Genomic DNA, 26155 nt, shown 5'->3' on the forward strand with positions numbered 1-26155 from the left:
TATAGTCTATAAAGTCAGATTTCATCGAACTTCATAACATTGCTGAAATCCAACTGGCATATGAGAGGGCCTTTCCCCTCGTTTGGTCCTCAGGGCTTGCCGACTCTCAGTCTAATTAACAGAGATAATGGAAGGTGAAGCTAAATAGCGCTGATGGGGTCCAGCAGAAGGTTATTAGGTGTCCTCATTAGTGCCCGACTGCAGTGAAAGGAGGTTTAAGGTCTTATTCTGATCCTGATGGATGGTGTTCCTCTTTGCCTGTCTTTACAGAGTGTGATTTTACTGCACAGACAGCTAGGCAGGGGCACAGATAGGGAGAAACCTAAAGAGAAGTGTGTGTGCGCACGCTGATGACATTCAATTTGGCACATAATGAGACATGATTTTGCCCGAGTGTCAGAGGAGTATGTTCATTTTCTCTATTAGTTACAGTAGGAATGTTTACTGCAATAAACAACCCTAATACAGTACTTCTTAATACACCATGGTCACGTACGTTTAAATTAAGTTTCCACACCTTTGTAAAATGAGTTACAAAAAAAAAAAGAAAAACAGTAGCACAGTCAGCAAAGCAATGGATTTGTGTTTTATTGTAGTACTCATAGTAGCTCAGACATGTGTATATACAAATACAGATCATTTTTTGTCCATTTTTAATTTTTGTTTATATAATGTAAAAGAGCAGGTTGGAAACTTTCCCCACTGATGGCAAAGTGGGAGCTGAGTTCAGAGGTGAAGGAAGAAAGATAGCAGGTGGTGCGGTGCGGTGGGGGGTGGGGTTATACAAGTACAAGAAGAATGAGACATAAAATGAAGAAGTGGCTCATCAGCAAGAGGCGAGCTGAGAACCCACGGAACCTGGATCGATGATGGGCTTTACCCCGCTAACAATCCGGTTTTGGATTGGTAGAAGGGGGTGCGCTAATCCTTGAACTGTGCCCGGGACCAATGTCTACCGTAGTGACAAGTGATTTAGGGTTGTTAAAAAGGGAGAGAAAGTGAAGGGCCCCGTCGTAGTCTCTTCGACGCCAGCAGCTGTTCCGTGTAAAAGCACAATGGCAGAAAGCGTCTTGTACACAGACCGGGCTGCCAGGGCAGAGGCTGAAGGGCTAAGGCATGGGAAACACTCTTTGCTGCCAAAGAGGGTTGCCGCTTCCCATTCACTGCAGCAACAGCAAATGAGACATGCACACACCAAACTTACAGGTCACACACATTTTTTTTTTCCTTTTCTTTTTTCTTTTCTTTTTTTTTTTACTGAAAAACATCCACACGATGTATACACTCCCAAACACCTCCTCTTGGGAGAGCAGAAAGTGAATGACTAGTCAGAGAAGACAGAGTGCAGCTACATGGGATGACTTCAGTAGATGGATACAGAGAGTCATTCTTATTAAAAAAAAACTTAAAGTTGCTTTTGAACTACAAAATGACTGACCCCACTGTAACCTCACAAAAATGATATTTGTTATGTACATTTGCGTAACTACACAGTTTAATGACAGCACTCAAATGGGGATGCAAAAAAACCAAAAAAGAAATCGCACAACATGAACATGAAAATCTAATACATCATAAAGGAAAAGAAAATAACAGCAGAAGAAAACTTTTTTTTTTTCCAAATGATTTTTTTTTAAACATGTCATCAAGTTCATGCGCATGCCACATAATGAAACTGGTGAGATCCTTCTTTTTAAAAAGCCAACAGTCCAGTTATGGCTGATTTTTGAGCTGACCAACATGCTTTCAAACACTGAAGGCAAAAAAAAGTACAAATAGGCCACCCATTAAGTCCCAAATGTTTCTTATCAAGGCAGGATCCTGACATGAAGACGTGGTGGTTGGTGACTGGTTTGAAACATGTAAGAGATGAGCCTCCTGTTGGCTAAAGTCCGGCCTGCTGTTCACCGATACGTGTTCAGCGCCCACAGGTTTCCACTGTGTATTAGCTCAAAGTTTCATTAGGCATTGAGTATCAAAACACACAATGCATCGTTTGAAGACAGTACACACTCCGCAAAACCCCGAGATAATATGGTATTTGTTTGTTTGTTTGTTTTTTAGAAAAGACATAAGAACCAAATTAATACTTTAATATCAAACACTATTTACATCAAGAAGTTTTCCTAATAATAATAGTCATAATCATCATCATCATAACAATAATAATTATACAGATTTAACAATGATGTATCTCATTTTTTTCTTTTGTCCTCCAGAAAGGTACAAAACGGATACTAACCTAACACTACATGTTTTATGGTTGACTACCTCAGGATACACAGTATCCAGTATATAAGTTGATCCTCATTTCCCAGGTTAAGGTGTGTACAGAATAAATCATGACAATGATAGCAATAATGACAAATACCATTGGTAATTAAGTAATTAATAAGAGTACAATTGAAGCTGGTTTCCGATAAAAGTCTATTGTTAATCTGCTCGCAAGCATCCATTTCGAATCATATGCAGTGCTCATTCCCTGTGGTGTTATCCTGAAAATTAGTACCTCATTAAATGGCATGTCTCCTGTCACCCCTCACAGCCGAGCTGCTATTCCACTGTAATAGCATTGTTACCAAAACCCCCCCAAAAAACTAATGGCAAAAGGCAAAGGCAGTCTTTCTAGTAATAAAGACAGAAAAAGGCATCCACAAAGCAAAACCATTACCATGTGCCTTTGAGACTGAATGTTACTGAACGTACGTTTGTCAGAGAAGGTGTTTGTTCCAGTAGTGTTGAATGGATTCTTTTATTTTTTGTCACTTTGTTTGGATTTTTATTTTTTACTTTTTAGGCACTCTAGTCACACTACCTTCAGCTACTTCTCATGTCTTTCCATCTGTGTGTGTGTGTGTTTCTCTCACTTTAATTCTTTCTGTCTCCTTCACTCACCAATTCTCTCAAACTGCAAGGTCATTGGTGCTTTAAAACCCCCCACGGCGGAAATCTACCTCCCCCCGAGACCCCCCAGGCCTTCCAGCATCTATTTTTAATACCAGAAATAACTCCCCTTGCCACAACATGGGGTCCACATGCCTGTCATTTTGAACCTCATTAAAGAGTCACTTAAGCCAGTAACACAAGAAGCTGAAGGTGGACATGCAATTGCTCCTTTGCTCCTTTTCTTGCTATTTTTCTACATTTCTGAATCCATATTTCAAGACCAATTGGTGCCCTGTTTCTCGTGCAAGAACCCGGCTCTGAAGGGAAGTCAGTTGCCGCACGTTTCCTGTGTGTTCAGACTTCTTTTAAAACTAAGAAATAAGTCAATCTGAAAAGAAAAAGGAAAAAAAAAAACATAAAAGCTTTTTATGCTAACTCACCATGTGCATCAGCGGGAGTTGAAGGAAGCTGAATATCATTATGTCACAGCGAATTCCTTTAAATTTAAGTGCTAACACAAACCTGGCCAGACTAAATAAAGCAGTGCGTTGCCTAGAATTTAATGGATTTTGTTGTTGTTATTCACACGGCAAACACAAGCTATGCATTAGCTAATGCAACGAGCTGGCTCTAAAAAAAATCTCACTTTTACGTAAATCTACTGTATGAGTCAAGGCTGTGGTTACACTTATGGGACAGGGATCCAAGGAAAAATATGGCACTAATAATGGAAATGTATTTTCAAACAGTTTCCCACGATTTCTTTCATATTTCTTATTTAGCTTGATGTCACACAGTACAAAAGTCCTACAGTTTTAGAACCTGTATTATTATAGAGATGTAAAAAATAAAGCTGCAAATCATTTTCAAACAATTCTTTTAACAGTCAATAGAGGGGTGGGGGGGCTGTGGATGCAAATGTTTATGGGAGTGTTAATATTGACTAATTCTCAAACTGAATAGAGAGAACAAATTGCTGCCTAGCTCAGTAAACATTGTATAAAATGACTGTGACCGCTGCTGTGAAATTGCACGATCAACTTTGAGAAGGTATTGATTTTTGATCCTGATATCCGCCGAAACAAAAAAAAATGTCTGGTGAGAAAGTTTCAATTTAGTTGCTTTGTTAGCCAGAGCAATGCTTTGTTGAGCAGACTTTCATGGTTTTTACCTTTATTAACTCAAAGATTCGCTAAACCTTTTAAGTAGCTTATCCAAAATATACAAACACTCTATTTTCAAGGGAAATCTGAGATTGAATGACAAATAATCTTCAGACCGTCTTTGAACCAACATAGTCTGAAGACCTGTTGGGCTAAGGTGCATACCGGGCATTTAATTTTCAGTGCTCAGGTTTATCGTCTTGCTTCTGCTTGAAACTTCACACTTCTTTTCTTACGTCTTTAACTCTTAGCTTTTCTTACTTAATTGAAAAAAACTCTAGACGAACGGAGATGCAAAAATCTTTTTTTTTTCTTTTAATGACCCAACAGAACAATCAAAATATATTCTGAAAGGCTCCTTGAGAGGTCTCAGGATTATTTGTTTGCGTATGTACAGTCATTTCTAAGACCTAGCATCTTCACTGTCCTACTATGTAAAACTGGCTACTGTATAACAACTCTACTCCTGCTCAATGCTGATGTCAATATTTTTTGTATTTGACTCTGCGGCACTGTAATGTCGTGTGTTATGTAAAGTGTGTGTATATGTGTATGTCTAAACAGCGTTGCCATGACAGAAACATAATGTAAAGGGATGTCAAAAGTCACGGGAAAGTAAGAATCACTATGTGTCAAACAGGATTTGGCATCTTAGTTGAAGGTTTAAGGGGGGGAACTGTTTCTCCCGCTTCTAACATCAACTTTTTTTTTTTTCACTCACAGACGGAGAAAGACCACTTAAATATTTTTTTTTCTGAAAAAAATAGAGGGTTCCTTGAGAAGCCTGCTTTTATGCCCAAACAAGCAAATGCAATCCACCCAAATCCCACCCCCTACCCTGCAGCCTTGGGCAGGTTCAGGCCACGCTAGGTGTAAATGACCTCCGGGACAGAGGGAGGCGCTATAAAGTGGAGAGTGCTGCTAAGCAGATCAGCATCGAAGCCAGAAGCGGACTTGTTTTCTGGAGGCGTGGCACATCATTTGTTTCACTTCGTGAAGGCTCAGCCGGTTCATGGCTGGTATCGTCTAAAGGATTTAAAGAAAGGAAGAAGAAGAAGAAATAGAAGTGAATTCTATGGTACATGCAGATTTCTCTTAACAGTGCATCATACACACAAAAGCTTATTCAGTGAACATATTCTCAAATACACTCCCAGGCCAGAAAAAAGTCACAATCATCAGGTGGTCCAAGAAAATATCAAGAGTCTGTGACTTTTTTGTGTGTGTCCTGGGCAGTGCATTCACATTTGTAGTGTGAGAATATTTCTTATTTACCAATAATACTTTTCACCAGTTAGTGAAAAGCATAGATGTTTGGGTTTGTGCCATAAAGTCTGAGTTGCCATATGAACTTCAGTTGCTATATAATGTTTCTACTCTCAATGTCAGAAACATTTTTGAATTCATCTCCCAGGTGAGCTGCCCCCTGTGTTTTTCTGGCAGTGGCATCAGTATCTGTGAGCAGCCATGTGCCCACCGCACCATGGGAAAGGAGCTGAACCATGCACAGCAAAGGACAGATAGACAGAACAGAGGACTGGACAGTTACATAACTATACAAAGTTGTGTTTGTGTGTCTGTGTGTGTGCGGTAGAAATTGGGCAGAGACAGGGCGACAACAGATGACGAATTAATGTTTTCATGTTTCTCCTTTGGAAGGCATAACAGGGAAATGAGCCAAAAGAAGCTTGCAAGATGAGAGCCAGCCATTGAGGATGCAGGCAGGGTTTTAAGACGGGCAAAGGGGGGAGAAGCAGATGGGTATCAAACATGCCCTAGGATGTAGTATTGCTCTGCCTGGACTTGTGTATTTGTGTCCCATTTAGGTATCATAATATCTTATCTTCACGGTGAAGACATTTCAGAATGCAGCAGATCTCATTTTCAAATGACAGAATCCTTTTTTTGTGATCAATGATCATATCACTGTATATATCTATATATAAATAAAAAATATAGACAGTGGGGTAGTCTTTTTGTTATTTCAGACCTTGCGGTGAGCTGGTGCTGGGAATGAGACAACAGCATGTGGGTGATGTGGAGTGTTTCAGTTCAGAGACTGGGTTAGGCTGATATATGAAGACATAAAACTGCTGTGCGTTCTGAGCACAGAAAATAATCAATGCTGTGCTACAGAGCCAACAGCAAGTCAGTCAAGAGTAAAGAAAAAGATTAAAATTTGCCAAATGTATAGCTACTGTGTGGCTGTGCCTACTGCATTCATATTATTTAATGGTTTTTAAAACTGACGTTCTTAGTTAAAATACAGGCAGAAGAATTTTAGTAAGCATAAAGATTGCATGTTGTGGCATTGACCACAACATGCAGCTGGGAATATTACATGAGCAGCATTTTACATCATGTATGCAGCAGCAGTAACGTGACACCACTTTGATATTCTGGAGAAAAAGCAGCTTAAAAGAAGCATTATACAGACAGATAGGCAAGGGCAGATCAGCATCATAAAAGAAAGAGGCACAGAAAAAGGTACACATATACAGATAGCTGGAACTCATACAGAAGTGAATCAAAAAAGCAGGAAGCCATACTAACCTCGTGGTTCTAATGTATTGTCTACTTTGTCGTTTACATCAAAAACGCGGTCATGTACACCTATAGTTTTCACACAGCTGTCTATAACAGAAAATAGGGAGAATGAGAAATCATTAGAGGTATGTGCCAAATAGGTTAGTGACATTTGTAGCCCCCAACACCCCCAAGCCCTCAAAATAAACATCTCAAGCAACAAAGCTCATGGCAACATTCAGATATTCAGATTATTTTATTTGACGTGAATGTCTATCATCATTTTCATGTTTTCAAATTTACTTATTTTTTGGCAAATCAACCAGTGCTGTGATAAGTGAAAGAGCTATGTTCAACAGTGAGCTCAAGGTAGTGAGGTAACCAGACAAGTGGACATAAAGTGCTTTGATTTTCACTCCAACCGGCTACTTCAAGAAGCTCGGTTACAAAGCCCTGTGTTGCACTTACTTGCTGGTCGGACGAAAACTTTGAGCTTCAAGCAGGTTTTTTTCCCATTTTCAGCAACAGTGGAGGCTGGAGAAAATAGACACAGGTAAAAAGATGGTGCTTTCAATACTATATAGCATCAGATATATACAGTAAACAATGAACAAACAATGCAACTGTGTATTTTATCTATTCACACTCACACCCGCAGCCAATTTAGAATCACCAATTAACCTAACCCCATGCATGTCTTATAATAATGTAATGATTGTGTTATGAATATATTTATTTTCCCGTAGACAACAACTAGAAGTGAGGTAATTTATTAAGAAAAACACAAACCTTAATAGTTCGTTTTGACTCGTAAGTGGATTTTATGGCATTAGCTGCGGTTCTTGTGGGATTACAGCTGGAAAGTATTTACAGATGTGCTGAAGAAATCACTCTAGGGAAAGTGGAGTGCTTTGCTCGCAGTTTAATTGTACCATTTTGAGATTCAAAAACTGGCACTAGCTCAATGTGGGATCAACATAATTCTCATCATTTAACCTGGTTAAAGACTCTCATGCAGATACTTTAAATGTACACATTTCTATGTATTCCTATAGAAACACATCAATCTTCTTTCAGGAGCGCAAAGTTCACACAGCGAGGATGTACAGTATGTGCTACATGTGTGGATGGTTTGCGGTTCCTGTCAGGAAATGGATCCCTTCCTGTCAAGTCCACGGGGTGTGAATCTCTCAGCATTAGCTACCATGGTGGTTGTATCACATCCCCTAAAAATATCTCAAAGGGAGCGTGTGCAAACGTGTGTGTGTGTGTGTGGTTGACCACTAATGGCGTTGTGTTGAGGCACCAGGTGCTGTCTCCTGTAGACGAGGATAGGGGTCAAACACATGTCAGCTGAAGTCTAGTGGGTGAGTTCTGCCTGCATCCATCATGGTAAGATAACATGTAGTAGTTTAGCAATAAATTTTATTGTCTGGGGTCAGAGCAGAAAAAAGAAGAGTCGGCTTTTGCCACTATTGCGATACATTCATGCTATTTACTAGTTCTTCTTTCTATTATCCCCTTCAGCTCCAGTGAGACCATATTGTCCACTAAGGTGTCTTTTCGCATTATTTTATGTTTTCTGTGGATCAGTCTGATGCAGTGAAGTCAGGATTCAATTTCAAAATCGCTTTCCTCCTTTTCCCCCTTTCCAGCACTTTCACTGCCTCTTCTGCATATCCTCTTAAATAACTTTTTTTTATTATTCTATAAACCGCCGTATCTGAAGAATATTTTTCATTAAAAAAAAAAAAAACAGTCTCTGTACACATTGCTCCAATGAATGCGCTAGCATCCATTTTTTCTGAAGGTGGTGGAAAAAAAGCCGTGAGCCGTCCCTGAAGCCGGGAAATGTTTTCATTAAGAGAATTATTTCTAATGACTTTCCATCTCATCTGACCCGTTCTTTTCTTGCATTTGCACGCTCTCGTCTCCTGAGTCACCCTAAAATCCCGACGACAGTTTTCTTATCAAAAACACGCCGCATACTCATCCGCCTTCTGTGCAGCTCATCAGGATTTCTCGCTCCCTTTTGATTTTTAACCTCAGCGTTACCAATTTAATGTTGTCACTTCATCAACTGTTACCTGCATCTCCGTCATATATCACTGTACAGGAGAGGTGACCTGAGATCAGACACTATTTTTCACAGCTCAGTTCATATTCAGCAGATGCAGAAGGGAAGAGAGAGAAAGAGAAAGAGAGGACCTTATTATTTCGGTGTGGAGGCAGCCGATGAACGCTAATGAACCTTGGCCGACGTCGCTCACCCACTCAGTCACATACACACACCAGCGCCCACGCAATTTATGTCACTCTTCTTATTGCTGCACTTCTTTATCCTCTCATTCTCAGTGTGCGCACATATGCGCCCAAACAGCCGCACACCATCTCCAGATGTTTTATCTTCATCACTGTTGTGGGCAGAGTTCAGTCACAGCCATCGACACTAGCCACTTAACAAAGGCAGCTGATCATGAGAGAAGTATGGCCCTGATGAAAACAGCAAAGCGCATGTGGGCATCTCTGTCATGCTGTTGGGATGTTCATCGACTTGGCTAGAACATGATATCTGCCTCTTACGCAATAGAAATAATGCATGAGTAATTCATTTTTATGTTATCTTGACTAATATTATGAATATAGAATATGACCATCTAGATTATTTCAAGAGTTGATTAAATGAGTGCACCGATCATGGGTGCACTGCATGTAAATGTACATTTTTGTCTACATCGTAAAGACTGAGCTTTGGCTTTGCATTCTCTTTTCAGTAGCAGCTCGTAATGCTCGCTATTTGATGAGGATTCTGCCACCTGGGCACAAACTGTCCACACCAGTGCCTGCTTATTTTAGATTAACAAGCTGCTGAGGGCCAGCTTATTGTTCTTGTAGGCTGTAACATCAACACCTGCTATTCTGGCTCCCTTCAGGCCCACAATCCAACTATCAATCCATCCAGCCTAAGCAAGTGGCTGCTTTGAAGGACAGAGGCCCTAGATGTCCCAAGATGGGATTGGTGAGAGGGAGGTCGGGTTACCTCCACCGTGCCCTGTCCCCTAGCTGGTAATGGCCGGTTCCCTCAGTACACTGCATTATGCATCAGCATTAAGGCAAATGGAATGAAGCAGAATCCAATTACAGAAGAACAAACAGGTGGGCTCAGTGCAGCTTAGGAGCAGTATTGTTTCAATCACAGCCCAAGCCAAGCTTTATTGTAACTGAAATTTTATCTACAAAACACATTTCCTATGTCTTTCACTGGAAGATTACATTCCAGACATGACGAATAACCAATAAATATCTTGAAAGAAAGCTAAAAGCAAAGATGTCTAAATACAGAAGCTAAAATTGACATAGCATATGGGTTATCCATCATCTAGCAGGTGAAATGGGGGGAGGGGGAACAATGCAGGGTGAGTTTTGTTTGTCATTTTGTAAACATCAAATCTGTGTCATCTGAGCTTTTCTCATAACCACTGAACATTTTAAACATTTGAGTGTTTGCCAGTATCAGCACAACCACAAAGCCTAATGCAGTCGGGCAGTCTTTAACTAATTTCTAATGAAAAAGTTTCCTCTTTTCACCCGTATGTTTAAGTTTGCTGTGTTTGTAGTGGTCAATTCCACACACACACACACACACACACACACACACACACACACACACACACACACACAAAAATCCACTGAACATACTTAGCCCAGATGTCCACCAAAGCTAATCATACTGTCACAACAAACTGTCAGCATTTTATAGAACAGCGTTACGCAGAAAGGCATTCCTTCGGTTTCAGTTACAAAAGTCAAACCTTGCACAGACTTGTACAGGATCATGTGAACGTGTAACATGAATAGCATGATGTTAGCGTGCCTGTAGCCTGTGTCAAGTCTCCAGCTGGTTTTAATAATGGCGCTCCATTCCTTAGATCACTGCTTATTTGTTAGATGGGAGGGGTTAAACTGGAAAGTCTAATGTTGTGTCCAGCTCCGAGCATTCCTCGTTAGCTAATTCTTCAAGCTCGGAGAAAAACAGCCCGTTGGCTTTGTCTTTCATTTAGTAGGATTACCCATGTGAATTACCCCATGCAAGCTTAGAGTGTATGTCCAAAAGTTCAGGATTCTGAATTTACATAAAATTGTGTACAGGGGAGAAGAAACGAAAAGCTTCACTTTCTAAAAACTATATGCCAGCATCTATATGTTTCTTTTATACAGCCTCCTTCCCAGGAATCTGCTATTCCGAGACCAGAAATTACTTGTGGCATCTATTAGCTTTCACTGAAAAAAGAACAATGTTGGACTAAATAAACAAAAGAAAACTTTTAATTCAAGAGACTTGCTTTATTTATTTAATTTTTTAGAGAGAGAATGCTTGCATGACCCCTCTAATAAGAAATATGAACTGTTTCATTGTTCAGAATAATCTCTTCGTTGCAAACAACAGCGCACACTTGACTGTATGAAACACGTGTTCAATAAAGTGTCCATATGCACTGACATACACATAATGGCTAAATGTTCCTCAGAAATTATTCTCCCACATCTTATAAAGCAGCAGACTTAAAAGGACAAAAATGTATCTATTTACAGGCTTTAAAAAAAAAATGTGAATGCGTATGTGTGTTTGCCTTTATACACAGAATCTGTATGTGTGTGTAAGAAGATGGAAGAGACTATCGACTGAAGAGGCCCATTAACCAGATGCTACTACAGCGAACACACAATGGGAGGGAATGAGGGAGCTGAGGAGCAGTAAAAGAGGAGGGTTTGGATTCATGCATCAGAGGGAACATAAACTTCTCCCCCTGGTGATAGCTGGCCTTTTGCTCCTTCCTTGTATATTTCAATCGTTGGCAAAAGTGCACCAAAGTCATTCCTTTTGCCACTTGTGCAATTGGGACAAGGTCACAAGCCATGAGGAAAACACTGAGAGAAATATAAGTTGAGAAGGGGAAGTTAGATGCAATCAATAACGCCTAATTATACAGTGCAACACTTTCCTCACACTACTGAATGTCAGAGCACTTGTGTAAGGATACAATTATTTCCTTGTCAAAGTGCATCCAGCATCATAATTTTGTGGAAGACCACATAATGACGCTCTTACAAATTACTCTTGTCGTCTTGAAAATGAAAAGCGAGTGATTGAAAGTCTGAAAACCCTTCAATTTCATCAACCGATTCATGTCTTTGCACTCAAATTACAATAAAATGGATGATTTATTAATCTATGGTGGAGTTCGGCGTTTTAAGGCAGTTACAGAATAATAAGTCTGTGCATAATAATGGTTCATTACTACACTTAGTGTCTCACGTAGGATCATAATATTATTGTTATGGCCAAGTACCCACCCACTGAATAAATGAGCAAAATTGTGAGGCTCTGTGTGTGTGTGCGCGAGTGTACAGTACAGTAATGTGTGCACTGTAACAACGGAAGAATAAAGGAGAAAAATATACAAGAATTAACCAATTAAACACAGTCGCTTGCAGATTAACACTGTACTGTGCTACACAATGGTTATAGATGTTTAGGTTTTTATGCATCACGCAGTTAAAAACTATCCTGAGCAACGAGTCCTGCAGTAGATACCGTGGCGATAAAGAGCCCTCAGCTCAACATTATCATTTCAGTCTAGGATTACGTGAGGAAACAGAAGCAAGGGAGGCAGCCTTAGTGGGAGTTAAGCAAACCCAATTTGCTTTTAGCAAAACCTTTGCACAGTACTATATCTGTTAATGGTTTAATGGCCAGGGATAGAATGTCCTTGACTTTGGGATTGTGAATCATAATCAGTTCCTGAAGATGGCTGTTAGGTGCATGAATCATAATAGGTTGAGAGGAGCCGTGTGCACTTTGATTCACAGCCCTCGCCTGCCCTATTTTTCCACTGATCTCTTGGCTTTTCACAGCCACTCTGTTTTCTGGCAGGCGTTGTGATGACTACTTTAGGGGCGGTCAAACTCGGATAACTTGATTAGAGACTTTTCTATCTCGCCTTGCTTTCTCTGGGCTGTCAACAAGTATGCCATGAGTTCACTCATGGTCTATTATTAACCAAGTCTGGCCAACAGGCTAGCTAACTGATTGACTGTTTTCAATTTATTTTTAAAAAAAAATGGATGCCTGAAGTTCCAGTGAGCTTGTCATGACCAAAACCAGTTTATTTTTGCGTTATTGGATCTCATCCAAAACATGTGCAGGCTTGTTTCCACGACTGGGGAAAAAAATAAAAAAAGAAGCCATCTGTAAGTCAAAATGTGTCATTATTCTGTCAAAAATTTAAATTGGGTATTTCAAAATATTTTTTTGACTGAGTTAAGACTTTGAGATAGTAATCCAAAACTTCAGCTCAGCTCTGCCTGGCATTCTTTTTCCCATAGAACCCAGCACATTGAATTGACACATGTACCAATGTGTTTGATATACAGATAGAGATAGGTAACATATTTGAGAAATCTGTATCTTCATTAAGGCACCAAGAACACCCAGAAGGACTTCGGTCATGAAATACTGTAGACAAGAAGATAGAAAAAGCATTTATTTATGTATGTTTTCGGGGTGGCTGTAGCTCAGGAGGTAAAGCGGGTAATCTACTTATTGGAATGTTGATTGTTCAATTCCTGGCTGCTCCAGGTTGAATGTTAAAATTCGTTCTTTGACAGAAATATCTTGGGTAAGACACTGAACCCTATTTGCTCTATTCAAAGTGTGAATATTGGGTACAAAAGGCTTAGAGTGTAGTGGGGGGGAAATTCTGGTGTGAATAAGGCATGTTCGATAAAGTGCTCCCTGTGCTCAAGTAGAGTGCAAAAGTGCCATATAAGAACCAGTCCCTTTACTGTTAACCATGTTTTTGGAGAGCAAATCATTCCACAGTCTCTTATTAGTAGTAATTTAGTTTTTGAATACTCAAAATATGTATTAATCACTTAGAACAAATAATCAAACCTATGCATTTGTATCTGTGGCATGCATTCTGGGAGGCAAAAACACTGAGCTTATCTAGTGCCAAAGAGGCACAGGGAGGACACTTAATTAAAAAAGCAGTGCCATTGGCAGCTGCTAAGTACAAGCTCCCCAAAAAAAAAAATCCCTGAATCTGAACTGACTCCTGCAGAAAAGCCGTCGACTTCTGTCTTCTTTGTAAATCTGGGACTTCTAATAAATGTTCTGGTGGTCATTGTGGAAATCGTGGCTCTGTTATTAAGATTTAAAGGATTATAGGACAAATGTTGTGCGATTTGTGGCTTTTTTTAATTTATTTTTTTCACTGAGGTTATTGAACGATGATTTGCCTCCTGTTCTTACGTAAAGTTTGTTAAACGTGCAGTCCCACTGAGTTTGTACTTGAGCAGGTATTCTAACAAGACCCTCGGTGGAAGGCCCTGGCTTCAAACTAATAACATATGACTCTATTATGCTTCTAACAGGCTGAAATGCACACAGCTTAGTGACAGCACACCTTCCCATGTCCACGTTTATATGTCTGTGTCTATAGTGGGGAGTACTGTATTAAACCCAAAGGAGAGGATTAGATATAAGAGAGAGACAATAAATGATATAGTAACCAGGGGAGATAGTGGTGGAATGTATATCCATCTATCAGGATTATAATAATGCATTCCAGACAGTGTGGATCCGGGTGCCTGTTATGTGTATCTGTCCATGTTTATTTATGTAAAATGTGGATGAGTGTGTATACATTTGTGCAAGTGTCGTGTTACTCCATGTTGTCAGATTATTTCTGAATGCCAATGACAGCCCTGATTTTTCATTTGAATGGATGATGCCCGTCCATATGCAGGATACCTCCTTGTACCACAAATGGAACTGAGTTGACTCTTTATCATTATTAGCAAGTCTTCCATAGCCCCGGAAAAACACAGAGCACATACGCCACCCCCGCCTTTATTTCATTTTTGCCATTAATGCCATTTTTCTGTGGCTGCCATTTCCTGCTCTGTCTCTGCTTCTCTCTCCTCTCCAGAGTGGCTTGAAGGATCATGGCGCATCACGGGATTTATGGTCAATCGCGAGACAGCTACAGTCCACGTCTTGAAGAATCTGTTAAAGCTTTGTGTGCATGTAGCAGTCCAGAAAAGCTGAAATATGTCTTATGAGATTTTGTAAAAAAGCCTTATAAATATCAAATGTTTTCTCTTGTTTTTTTAAGCTCGCTATTTATGATCAGTCTTGGCTTTGTGTTGCATTAGCATTTCGCATTTTAGCCTACGGGCATCTGGAGACTGATTGAAACTTTGCTAAATGTTTTTCATTTTGTAATACAGCATGGATATAATCGCCACCGCAGTCTGGGTTTTGATAACGCATTAAACAAGTGTTCATTTGATATCATGCACAGACTTTCCAAAGGACTGTTCGTTTCTGTAATAACCACAAGATAAGACACAAAGATATTATTGATTGTGCGTTCTGTGAGAAGCAGTTCCAGTCTATGAAGGCAAGCAAGTCAAACGGCAAGAAAATGTCTTTTTAACCACCGGTCTGCCACTGCATTGTTACTCCAAGTAGTTTCCTTTTTCTCACAAATCTTGCCTAATAAACATCATAACTCTGCTCGCTCGTTGCTTGCGGTGAGGTGCCGCTGATATTGGATACCTGCCCTTTTTGATTAAAATCACTCTGATACACGATTGTGGATTGTGTCCATATTAGAAAATTGTGCTTGCATCAGCATTCAGCGAGATGGGCTCCACTTAAACCAAGACTGCTCTGTGAACTGTGACCCAAGAAGGGCTCCCGCTGTCCAGGCTTATCCCAGCTGTCATTCATGGAGGCAGACACTTGCAGAATACTGCATTTTGCTGAACTGCTTATGTGACCAACATTGAGATAATCCCCCTCCTGCATCTGAATGTGTTCACCATTATTTACTTTGTTAACTCTGTTTTGCGTTGACTTGTACACCAAGATAAGGCTCCTGACCGACTCTTGTTTTCTTACATCTTTAATTAACTGCCTCAAATGGAGAAAAACAGGATGACGCAAACTACAATGAAGAATTATGACCTCTATTTTAGTGAATTTCCTCCATCCTGCTAGCGTTGATTAAGCGCTTTCTGTTCTCGAAGCAGATGACAGCAGAACCCTGTCTCCTCTCTCTAATTTTATCAGAGATGCAACAAATCAACCTTCGACCTGCATCAAACTCACAGGGCGAAAACACCATTAAGGGGCGTTTTCTCTGCAGGAATATGATTTGACATCTTAATTTTCATCTACAAACAAGATAGCAAATCAATCACGTTGCTGAGGGCAAATTTTTCATCCCCTAGTCCCTCCGGTCATTTGGCTACAGAAAGTTAATAGAGAAAGGAAAAGATTAATATTCTGATACTGTATGTCAGCACCGTTTACATAAAAGGCCTCTGTTGTGTATGGAGACAGACTGTGCTTACTCAAAATGAGTACAAATCTGAGGAATATTGATTGTGAACAGATTTTTTTTTTTTAATCTAGGATGCATGATAAACTATTACGTCTCAAGTACATGAGCGCTTTCACAGTATTGCTTACCTCAGCTTGTGTGTTCATGGATAGTGACCTTTGCCTTGGGACACACTGACATTTCAGTTGAGAGCGTTTATGCAGCATAGCCAGCTTCAGTGGGTAATGATGCCTAAGATTTTCTCTGTTGGCTATGCCACACTATACATTTACACAACAGTCTAACTATGGAGAATAACAGGTTTTTTCACTTTAAATGGCAAATATATATATTTATTTGAATAAATATATAAGTAAATGAGTGAAATCATGTTTGAATTTTGGATGTTTTGTTTTGTTTTGTTTTTTTAATTAAACTGTGCCAATTTTCCCCATAGTGTGATAACTAACAGCTAGCTAAAAAAGCCAGATGTACTGCGTGTTCACGTTCCACATGAACCCCACAGGAATCAACTTTTTCATGCTTCAAATAAATCACAAAATTTTGGCACAGCCAGTACTTAGGTGTTCCTAACAAGATGCAGCACGAGCCAGAGTTTAATTAGTGTTTACTCGCGGTTGCACAGAATTTGACAGCAGTCTTTTTCTTTCTTTTTCATCATTAGCAACAATAATGAGACTGGATATTGTCACAAGGTAGTTGGCTAAATCCTATCATAATAACAGTCAAGTTAAATATCAGCAAGATAGTTTCATAGCTGAATAAGCATTCACATCTCAGAAACTATAGGACGTAATATCATCATTATCATTAAAAAGAGCTAAACCGTGTATTCACTTCATTAAATAAGAATGATGGCATTAGACATTGACAAAGTGCTGCAACTGTAACACTGAAAATATTCCTGCAGAAGGCTTAGTAACACACTGGAACAATGAAACCAAGAGAAAACGCTGCACTAAACGCTATTAAAACTCCAACTTTCTTGGCCAACTCAATCTTTGCTACAGAAATAATGCCATCTTGTCAGGCTCATGGTCCACTAACCCATTTTTTCCATTCTAGGGTTTAGCGCAACATAGTAAGCCCTAACTGAGATTAATAAATGATAATAAACAACAGCTGTAAAACTGAAATGTTATGTTATATCCACACTAGCGCTAGAATTTATCTGCACACCATACAAGAGTATTTGTGATTTCATGTGAAAATGGCAGGCACACTGAATGTGCTCAAAGATTCCCATTCATGAAAAGGTGAGAAGGAAAGATGGTTGAGAATATGCATGTTTTCAGGTGTTTACTTAAAACACAACAAACCCAAGAAAACCAGGTTTATTTATTAGATTTCAGTGCACATTCACTGGATATTTTTGCAATGTAGTTCCCGAAATGTGAGCAAACACTCCATCTGCAAGCAAGATTGGTTTAAGGAGGATGGATGTGTTTCTTCCTGTTTAGATTGCAAAAAGGTTTTGTAAACACATTAGTCTAAACAGCCAATAAGCTGATAGGTATGTTTGTAACACAGGGAATTGAAGCTAAAAAAAAACCTGCTTATTTTTATTGCTTATTTGTGTCACTTTGCCAAATATTAGACACAGAGGGTTAAAGTGAAAATAAATATTTTCTCCATACGTTTGAATGGAGTTAGAGGATTATCTGTAAAACACACAGCAGGCAAAACCCAGCCAGCATCTGGACAAAGTTCAGTGTTTTTGAATAAAGACTCGGCTTGCGAGCATACAGCACATGAGGGAAATCTGCCTGAAAAGCTGACTTCACTTCAAGGTGCCTGTAAAATATTGCAGCTGATGCCCTGGTGCTGATTTGCAAACAAGAAAAGAGACTCCCAGTTACTGCAGCATTTAGTATTTTATTCAGTATTAGAAAGGGAAAAACTGTATGTTAAGGTAAAAATGCAATCCCTGGGAACACTGCAGCGATTAAGTTATACTGTTACGATTTAATTTTGCCACTTTAGTTTTTCCTGCGTTAGAAATTTGTATTTTTTTACTACAATTGAATATCTGAAAAGGTTGCATTTTTTGTCGCGCTGGTGTATTAAGAAGATTCGGTGATCACACTGATGATGATGATGATGATGACAGAAGCTGCCACAGATGAATTGTAAAGATGTAAAAATGTGACTAGCTCTCCCTCTCTCCATATCCCTTCTTCAGCTTTACATCCCGTCTCCTAAAGAGACTGTCCAATCCATTAGCAGCCATCTCCCCTGCTTCCTGTGGACATTCAGGCTGAACACAATGACAGTGGGAAATCACATGTCAGATGACTTCATGGTAGATGACTTTAATATCCGCCACACTAGCCAGTGAGTATATACGCTGAAATCATTCAATAGCCAATGAAGCCGCGGGCCACTAAACAAAATATGGCGTGCTATAGCAGAATGGATGTGTTCCATGGAAGCCCTGTCGGTCGCAGTGTAATTTAATCCAGCCCTTAGGACAAGCATCTCTCAACAGAAATGGGGAAAAAAATTGCAAAAAGAGACTTGAGGGAGTGGATGAATTTTATAACCCTACACTAACCCCTATCAACTCTCCCAAGTCTGGAGACCCCCCCCCCCCCCCCTCCTGATTTAGTATGTGTCAGTGTGAACTGGCTATAAAAGAAAAGGAAAATCTGGTTACTTTTAACAGATAAATGGCCAAAAACCTGATTGTTGAAAGGCTTCGGGGAAAGATTATTTCATAGACAAGCTTGAGATTGACAGCACCTATTTAGCACGAAAACAATAGCAAACATTAGTGAGATACAGTTATGTTGTTTTTCCCCCTCCCTCCCTTTCTTCTTTTCTTTTTACTCCAGTCCCTAAGAGGAAACACGTGAAAGGAATAAAGCACACAAGTGTCGGTTAGCTGTCGGGTTAACTGCTTCATAAAAGCCTGCCAATTTAGAAAACAGATCGCGGTGTATAGGTAGAGTTCAGCTGTGCTCCTGAGTCATCTTTGGGAGATGAAAACAAAAGGACATGGGATTGTGACAGCTGCGCTGAGCTCCATTTAAGCCGCAGGCTGACAATTACAGAAACCTCTTTTTTAACCTTTCTTTAACCAAGAAAAGTGACTATACGAGTATATAACTCATGTTCTGTCCATGTGCATATATTACTGTAGAGGAAGGACTCGTGCCATTCAGTTCCCCTATTACCTTACTTTGATAAAAGCTCATTTCCCAGGGGCCTCAACTTCAGATGAAGTCAGTTAGGCTCAGTTCTTATGCCAAGAAGCAGAGAACTTAACATCGAACACAAGCTACACAGAAGAATAATATAATACAGAGAGCAGGGCACTCCTTTTTGAAAGATACAGTATTGTGAAGCAGGAGAAGAGAGCTATAACTTTCAGACTGTCTCAATTTAACTCCCCTATGAATTCCATTGCCATTTTAGGGAAGAGTTTTCTGTGGTTGACGAGAGCAGTGTGAAAAGCTTAGCTGAAAGCAGAGCATGAAAGCATCTACTCGGATCACTGTAATGCCACCCTCAAAGCTCTGCAGCAAAATTGAGAAAACATAGTTGGGAAATAGCGGCTCTCTCGTGCTGTTGTAGTAGTAGATAAACAGTGGGTCAGGAAAGGGCCTTCCAGGTATGTTATTCCTGTTGAATTACATTTTTTGGGATTCGTATTTTTTCTGTGGATGCTTGGGTTGGTTTTTTTGTTTTTTGAAAATAACAGCTTTTGGAAGTATCACACGACAGCACAGTATTATTATTAATGCGACATTAATATGTAAAACAGCCTAAATCTTGTATTAGTAGTGCCATTTCTTGTTATTTCACTGCTGTTTCTTCTACAGTGTATTGTAGATGTAATGCACAGCATATACTCATTCAGAGCAGGTACTCACAGATGTAATAGTATTCTCTGCCCGGTCTGAACTCAAAGCCCAAGGAGAAGGGAGTGAAGAGCTGGAACTTCTCTGAAAACTTAAGTGGCCCGTTCGGAGAGTGCGGCCTGTTGCATTCCCAGCGTTTAAAGCCTTTGGAGGTGTGGTCACACGTGCTATAGCCATCATAGTTGACCATGTAGAGGACGTAGCGCTCTGTCCGTTCCTCAGGCACTGTGTCTTCATAGTGAGGACAGTAGACGTCAAGGTAGTCGTTTATGCACACATCGATGTGGTAATCCCCACGGTGGAACCTGGTTGGGAAAAAAAAAGAAGGAGGCAGAAAAGGGTTAACCTTCAAAATTATTTTCAATGCAAACCTAGTTTTGAATGATTTATGTGAACACGCTACATCTCGCAGCACTCTTTCAGTATTTGGTGAAAATTTGCATGCACCAACACTCTCATCCTCTAGCATCAATAAATCTAAGTGGGTTGGTTTATCTATAAATCTCTCTCTGTAACAAATATTTACTTGTGCATATGCCTTCTGAATGGTAGCAAAATGAAGTATCCAACTCTCCCTGTAAACATCTTTCCTCAAACAGTTTTCCTCAGAGTTGGAACAAAAAAAAAATACATTTGCTTGAGGATTTTTGTACAGTAAAAAAAAAAGTAGAGTAGAAATGGTCACAGAGATATAGGATGGCAGGATGGTTCAGCCAGTAAATGTCAGTGATTGGAAAAATACAGGGCCAGACTGTCTCTGAGGGCTGTGCAGTGAGGCATTTTTACAGCAGCAATGATCTAGAACAGGCCACGCAGGGTCAGAGGGCTTCAATACATACAGGGAGATTCATCAAAAGGCCACACATTGTCACAGGCTAGCACTAACATGCACACAATCTCACCACAGTCTCTGCTGCCCAACACACAGCCCTCTTATCTGTGGAATTTTCACATCCTCCAAAATCAGAGAGCATTTTCTGCATTGCGAGTGCTCTCGTTGACCCAGGGTGGAGTGACCCTAACCTCTGGGTCACGAGGGGGTTTGGAGAGAAAATGCCAAACACCTGTAAGCTTGCTAGGGATGCCCCAATTAGGCACACGCACACACTTGAAGCAGAACAAGAGTGATAATGTGAACCGCAGAGTTGACAATTCCTACGCAGCTGGCGTGACTGACTCGCTTCACAGAGAAACCAGGTGGCGTGAGGCGAGGCCCTGGTTAAATGTCGTGGGAGCACAACCTTACAAGAGTTTGGATCTTATAATTAAACTTATAATTAAAAAAAATCGCATCTGCTGTCTATGGGAAGAACTCTTCAACCCCCACAACAGGCAAGAAGCGTACGACAGGACAAATTCATTTTATATAAGAATTTTTAGGCTTAGATTTGAGGCACCAAAGCAGCATAGTGACCTTTTCTCATTCAGTATTTTCTTTTCATGTCCATTAAGTATTGTGTATTTCTAAAGAAACAAAAACTGCATGTCTCTTTGTATATGGCGAATAGGCAGTTAGAAAGAACAAGGTCAAATTAATGACAAAAAAAATTCTAACTCATGGTGTAAAATACCATAATACTGCCTTTAAAGGATGCTGAAACCGTGCTTTCACTGTCTTTCCTACCACTTATTTGATTTCTCATTTCGAAAACTCCAGCTCTATTGTTCTGCCTCTAAAGATTGAAGCTCCTATAATCAAACACATGTATTGAAATCCTGCTTGGCTCGCATCAGTCTGCAGTTTATCTGGTCACTCTGCAGAGAATAACAATCACAATGAAAACCAGGCGCCTGATACTGAAGATCAAATAGCCATTTTAGCAAAAAATCTGGTTTTGGGGCCTTTTAGTTGTTACTTTCTTCATGTTGGTGTAATGGAACAATTATTGCTACGATTGAGCAACAAAACTGAACCAAGCCATTTCTCATTACCGCGATCATGTGTGTCCTCTGGCTCTGCGCGGAATATTTGTGTGCACGTGTGTATATTTGAGCATGAGCTAGCATGAAATGCTGTTCTTCTGTGTTTACCCGAGTAGGGTAAATATCAGCATGAGGGTGTTTACAACCAAGGCATAGAGCAACTCATCTGTAACATTTCATTTAAAACATGTCTGTGGAGGTCCAGGAAGAGCCATGCATCTCTCGCGCTGCTTTAAAATGTCACTGCGTTAATGGTCAAATTCTCCCGGTCGCTCCTCCCAGCTTATGTGTATGTGTACATTCTGCGAGTGTGTGAGCAGGAGCGAGAAAGAGTGTTAGAGAGGGAGCCTGTATGCGTGCGTGTGCCTGTGTGTGTGTGTGATGTTTCAGCTGCCCTTCTCTCCCTGCCTCAGCAGTCAGAATAGTGGCTTGTGGCCCTGACTGCAAATGAAGCAGAGGATGTTTGGGTGAGTGAGCACATAAAAAGGGACAGGACAGGCATTTGTAACATGTAACCTACTCAGTCACACACCCACCCACCCACATATACACCCACACACACACACACACACACACACACACGTATATGAAACAAGCACAAAACTAGTACAAACCCTCACACACATGCACACCCATTAGAAACAGGCACACACATACATTAGGTGTGTGTTATCAGATGAGCGAGCACCCTGGCACATTGGCAAAGGAACAGCAGTGAGACAGCCAGAAGCTGCTAATGGCACCGAGTGAGAAAGAGACCGAGGGTGAGAAACAGACAGGGAGGCAGAGACAGAAAGGACCTGGTTCCAAAAGAGGGTGAGAGAATACAAAGAAGAGACAGCAAGACTGAACGCAGCAGATAGCACTGCCAGGCTCCTGGTGAATCCACATCTTTGCAGGAGTTACTCAAGCATGCATTCATCATTAAAGGAGATTTTACAAAAGCTGCATGTGCATGGCATGATTGTGTGAGCAGTCAAATCTCTAAAACCTCCATCACCATTCAGGGAAGGACTCATCAAGATGTAGCTTCATGGATTTTTTGTAAAAAGTGTTCATTTTCCTTACGAACTTTTAGAAAAGTCAGTTCTGCTTTGTTCATTATCATGCAATGTTTTGGACGTTTTCCCCAAGCGTACATCGGTCTGTATGTTGGATGAAGAAGCGCCAAGATGTTGCTCAAATGTAATGTAAATTTAAAGCAGTGCTTCATTAGATTCCAGAAGAGTGACAGGCATAACCAAAAAGAAAAAAATCAAGAAGAGCAAAATATGAGCAGAAGGGCAAGCCAACTAATTTACAGGTTTTTCTGCATATGTAAGTCAGGGATATAATGTGTGGAGGGTATAGAATTTTTCAGCCATCTGTCATAACAAATTAAGAGATTTATCAATGATAAAAACCAGTTCTGCTACACTCAAATATAAAAAAGAATGTGCAAAAGGATCATTAAATGATCCAATTAAAATGCATGATTTTGTCTTTAAATGTAAGATAAACGTGCATCTTGTAAAGTATTCAGCAAGTACTCTGAAATTGAAAGAGTGGTGTTTTGGTTCAATCTCCAGCTCCTCCACATTCACAAGAATCTAAACCCTGAGTTGTTTCCAGTTGCAGGTAAACACTCTGCTGTCATTTGTGTGTGAGCGTGTGAATGGGAAACGCACCGAAAAGCACTTTGAAGACCGTTTATTAATGCTAAACATTTACTCCACCCAGCCACCAGAGACGCTTCCCTGTATTTTAGAACAAACTTCTGGCAGCGTCATGAGCTGTAATCTTTTCCGTTCTTCTGAGAAACTGTAGCGGCACAGAACGGCAGCGGAAGCCTTCCAGCAGTAAAATGGCTAGGTAATTAAGGAGCAAATTTGGATAGCAGGCTAATTGTCAAATGGTGATAATTACATGTCTTTGTTATGCCACAGCTGTCCCAGCGAGCTGTGGGTCACAACACAAAGCGAGGAAAATCAGCTGGACACAGAGCATGAGTGTGTGTGTCTGTGTGTGTGTGTCCGTGTGTGTGTGTGAGTGTGAGAGGGAGAGAGAGAGAGAGAGAGTGTGAGGGATAATCTTTATTGCCAACTGATTACATTTTCACACCGCCTCCTCAGGCCCTTTGGGTTAAAACTGAAGGGGCAAGTATTGTCAGCACACACACACACACACACGCACACACACACACACACACACACACACACACACATAGAGACACTTGCACATGCAGAGTCACAAACAGAGCAAGTTTGGGAGAGCTGGAACAGTGAAGTGAATTCAGGGTAAGGTGGCAAACCACTGCAGTTGCTGATTGGCTCATTTCCATTTCAATTACACAGCCCAGTGACATTGCTGTGCATACACTCGGGCGCATTCACACTCGCAGAGAGACAAACATACACACAAATACGTACACACACACACACACACACAGGTCCTGCGCATGTTGTAGGCCTATGCGCTCTCGTGAGGCACTTCTCTGAGCTGTGCATCGGTAGCTGCAGACAGAAAGCAAGAAGGACAGGGAGAGATAGATAACCTGAGCGAAAGAGAAAGGCAGAGGAGGAGAGCAAGAGCTCAGTGGCAGGCAGAGTGAGAGTAATCCAAACCATCTAACCAGTTGAATAAGTGAGATCCAGTAGAAAGAGGAGACTGCATGGCAGAGCAGTACTCTAAATACTACTGCTCAGAGGTGTGACCCGAAAGCAGAGGCTGCTTCATGACTAACACAGCGTATCAGAGAGGTACGATCATTCTATGTTAATGCTTTGCTTCTGTATTATGAGAAAATATGCTCTAAAACGTGCTCTTCGCTTTTCTTTTCTTTTTGTTTTTTTCCAAGACGTAAAGGGTGAAGACGCAGCAATAACGTGCATCCCAACGTGTGCTGACAAAGAGAGACTGCCACTGGTGTCACGTAAAAATGATCATGACAACACCGATGAACACAAGGAGGCAAAAATAGTGTTAACATTTTATGTAGAAAGAAATCCCTGGAACAACTCTGCTTCATCTTTCTTTTCTTTTTTTTTTTTTACCTGCACAGACTTTAACAAGAAATGCTAAGATTAGACACTGCTGACAGCTGCATGTATTACAAAGCCAAAGCCCCATCTACCTCAGTACAAAAGATCATCTCTGTTTGTCTCTTCTTCTCTTCCCCCAGTTTTGAAATGTATTTTCTCGCTCACATCCCCTTCTTTCTTGATTTTTTCCGCCTGCCTGAGTTTCTCGCTTTGCCCAGTCCTGCTCATGACCCCAAATCAGATCTATTTACATTATTTCAACACTCCCTGTTGAAATTCAAACATCTGATATATTTTCAATTCAATATCCTCAGGCAATGTTCCGTTGCTTGATAAATCAAATCACAGTAACCTAGAAACTAGAAATGCACTGGGACCTTAAAAGGCAAGTCTTTTATTGTTTTTCCCTCAACTTTTCTCTGCATCCCGTTGACCGTGTGTGTGTGTGTGTGTGCTTACATGTATTAGTGTGTGTGCGTGAGGGTGCGGGTGGGGTTATGTATGTCCTCCTAAAGTGAAATATAATTTGTTGATTTTGATCCAGAGGGAGAATCTGTTTAGCCAAGAGAAGATGAACTCTGACTGAACCCGGCTAGGGAATACATGCAAAAGCCTTTGGAGGGCCATTCAACACATATGTTCCAAACACACAAAACAAACACTTCAAGATATAGTTTTCACACTTGTCTAATTGCAGATGTTTGGTTTGGGTCTGAAGATGAAAGGAGGAGAAGAAAGGCAGTACTGGCAGACAGAAAGACGTAAAGGGAAAGAGGAAAGCGGCTGCTGCTCATCATTCTTGTTGATAACAGCTGTTAGAAAGGGATTTAGCCTTTCCAGCCAGATATTCACCTTCTTATTACTGATGGCAAAGCAGTGTAATGGGGAGAGGGGTGAAGAACTGATAACTGAATCCAGTATCTGTGCTCGACAGTCATCTTGACTGCTATGTTAGCAGTTTGGGACCTTGAGATGGAAAGCATTTTTCTTTGTGTCTGAGAAACTGGCAAAGGATGACAATGCAGCTTTCTTGGTTGCACATTTTACAAGTCCTAAAATTATTTCTCCAGCAGGTTAACACATAAACTGGGCATTGACAACCCTCTGTAACTGGTTATACCAAGCCAGAATTGGGATTGGAGGCTTCAACGAATCATTTTGTCACATTATAATGGAATATGGGACGCTTAAAAAACAGTGTTATTTAGTAAGAATGTATTATATGCAAAATACAATAATGTTGCCGAGCAAAAACCTAGGAATACATGGACATTTGGACGATATACAATACAATAATTACACATCGCCCTGCATTTTCTGGCAGTTATGGGGGTTTTTTTGCCCCATTTGACAACTTT

At 40.4% G+C, this 26155-nt stretch overlaps 1 protein-coding gene across 2 annotated transcripts in view; it reads right to left on the reverse strand.

The window, feature by feature from the left end:
- Positions 1–563: 563 nt before the first annotated feature.
- efna5b (ephrin-A5b) overlaps positions 564–26155 on the reverse strand; it is a 108840-nt gene continuing 83248 nt past the window's right edge. Inside the window, exons 2-5 of one of the 2 annotated variants that reach the window (XM_026188778.2) lie at positions 19867–20159; positions 7044–7109; positions 6603–6683; positions 564–5075 (exon numbers count right to left, since the gene is read on the reverse strand). In XM_026188778.2, coding sequence (XP_026044563.1) covers positions 4951–5075; positions 6603–6683; positions 7044–7109; positions 19867–20159 — 565 coding nt within the window. In that variant the 3' untranslated portion in view covers positions 564–4950. The remainder of the gene's footprint in view (positions 5076–6602; positions 6684–7043; positions 7110–19866; positions 20160–26155) is intronic. The other variant, XM_026188779.2, reaches the window with a different exon arrangement.

The sequence above is a fragment of the Astatotilapia calliptera genome, chromosome 12, assembly GCF_964374335.1.
Source record: "Astatotilapia calliptera chromosome 12, fAstCal68.1, whole genome shotgun sequence".
Taxonomy (NCBI): domain Eukaryota; kingdom Metazoa; phylum Chordata; class Actinopteri; order Cichliformes; family Cichlidae; genus Astatotilapia; species Astatotilapia calliptera.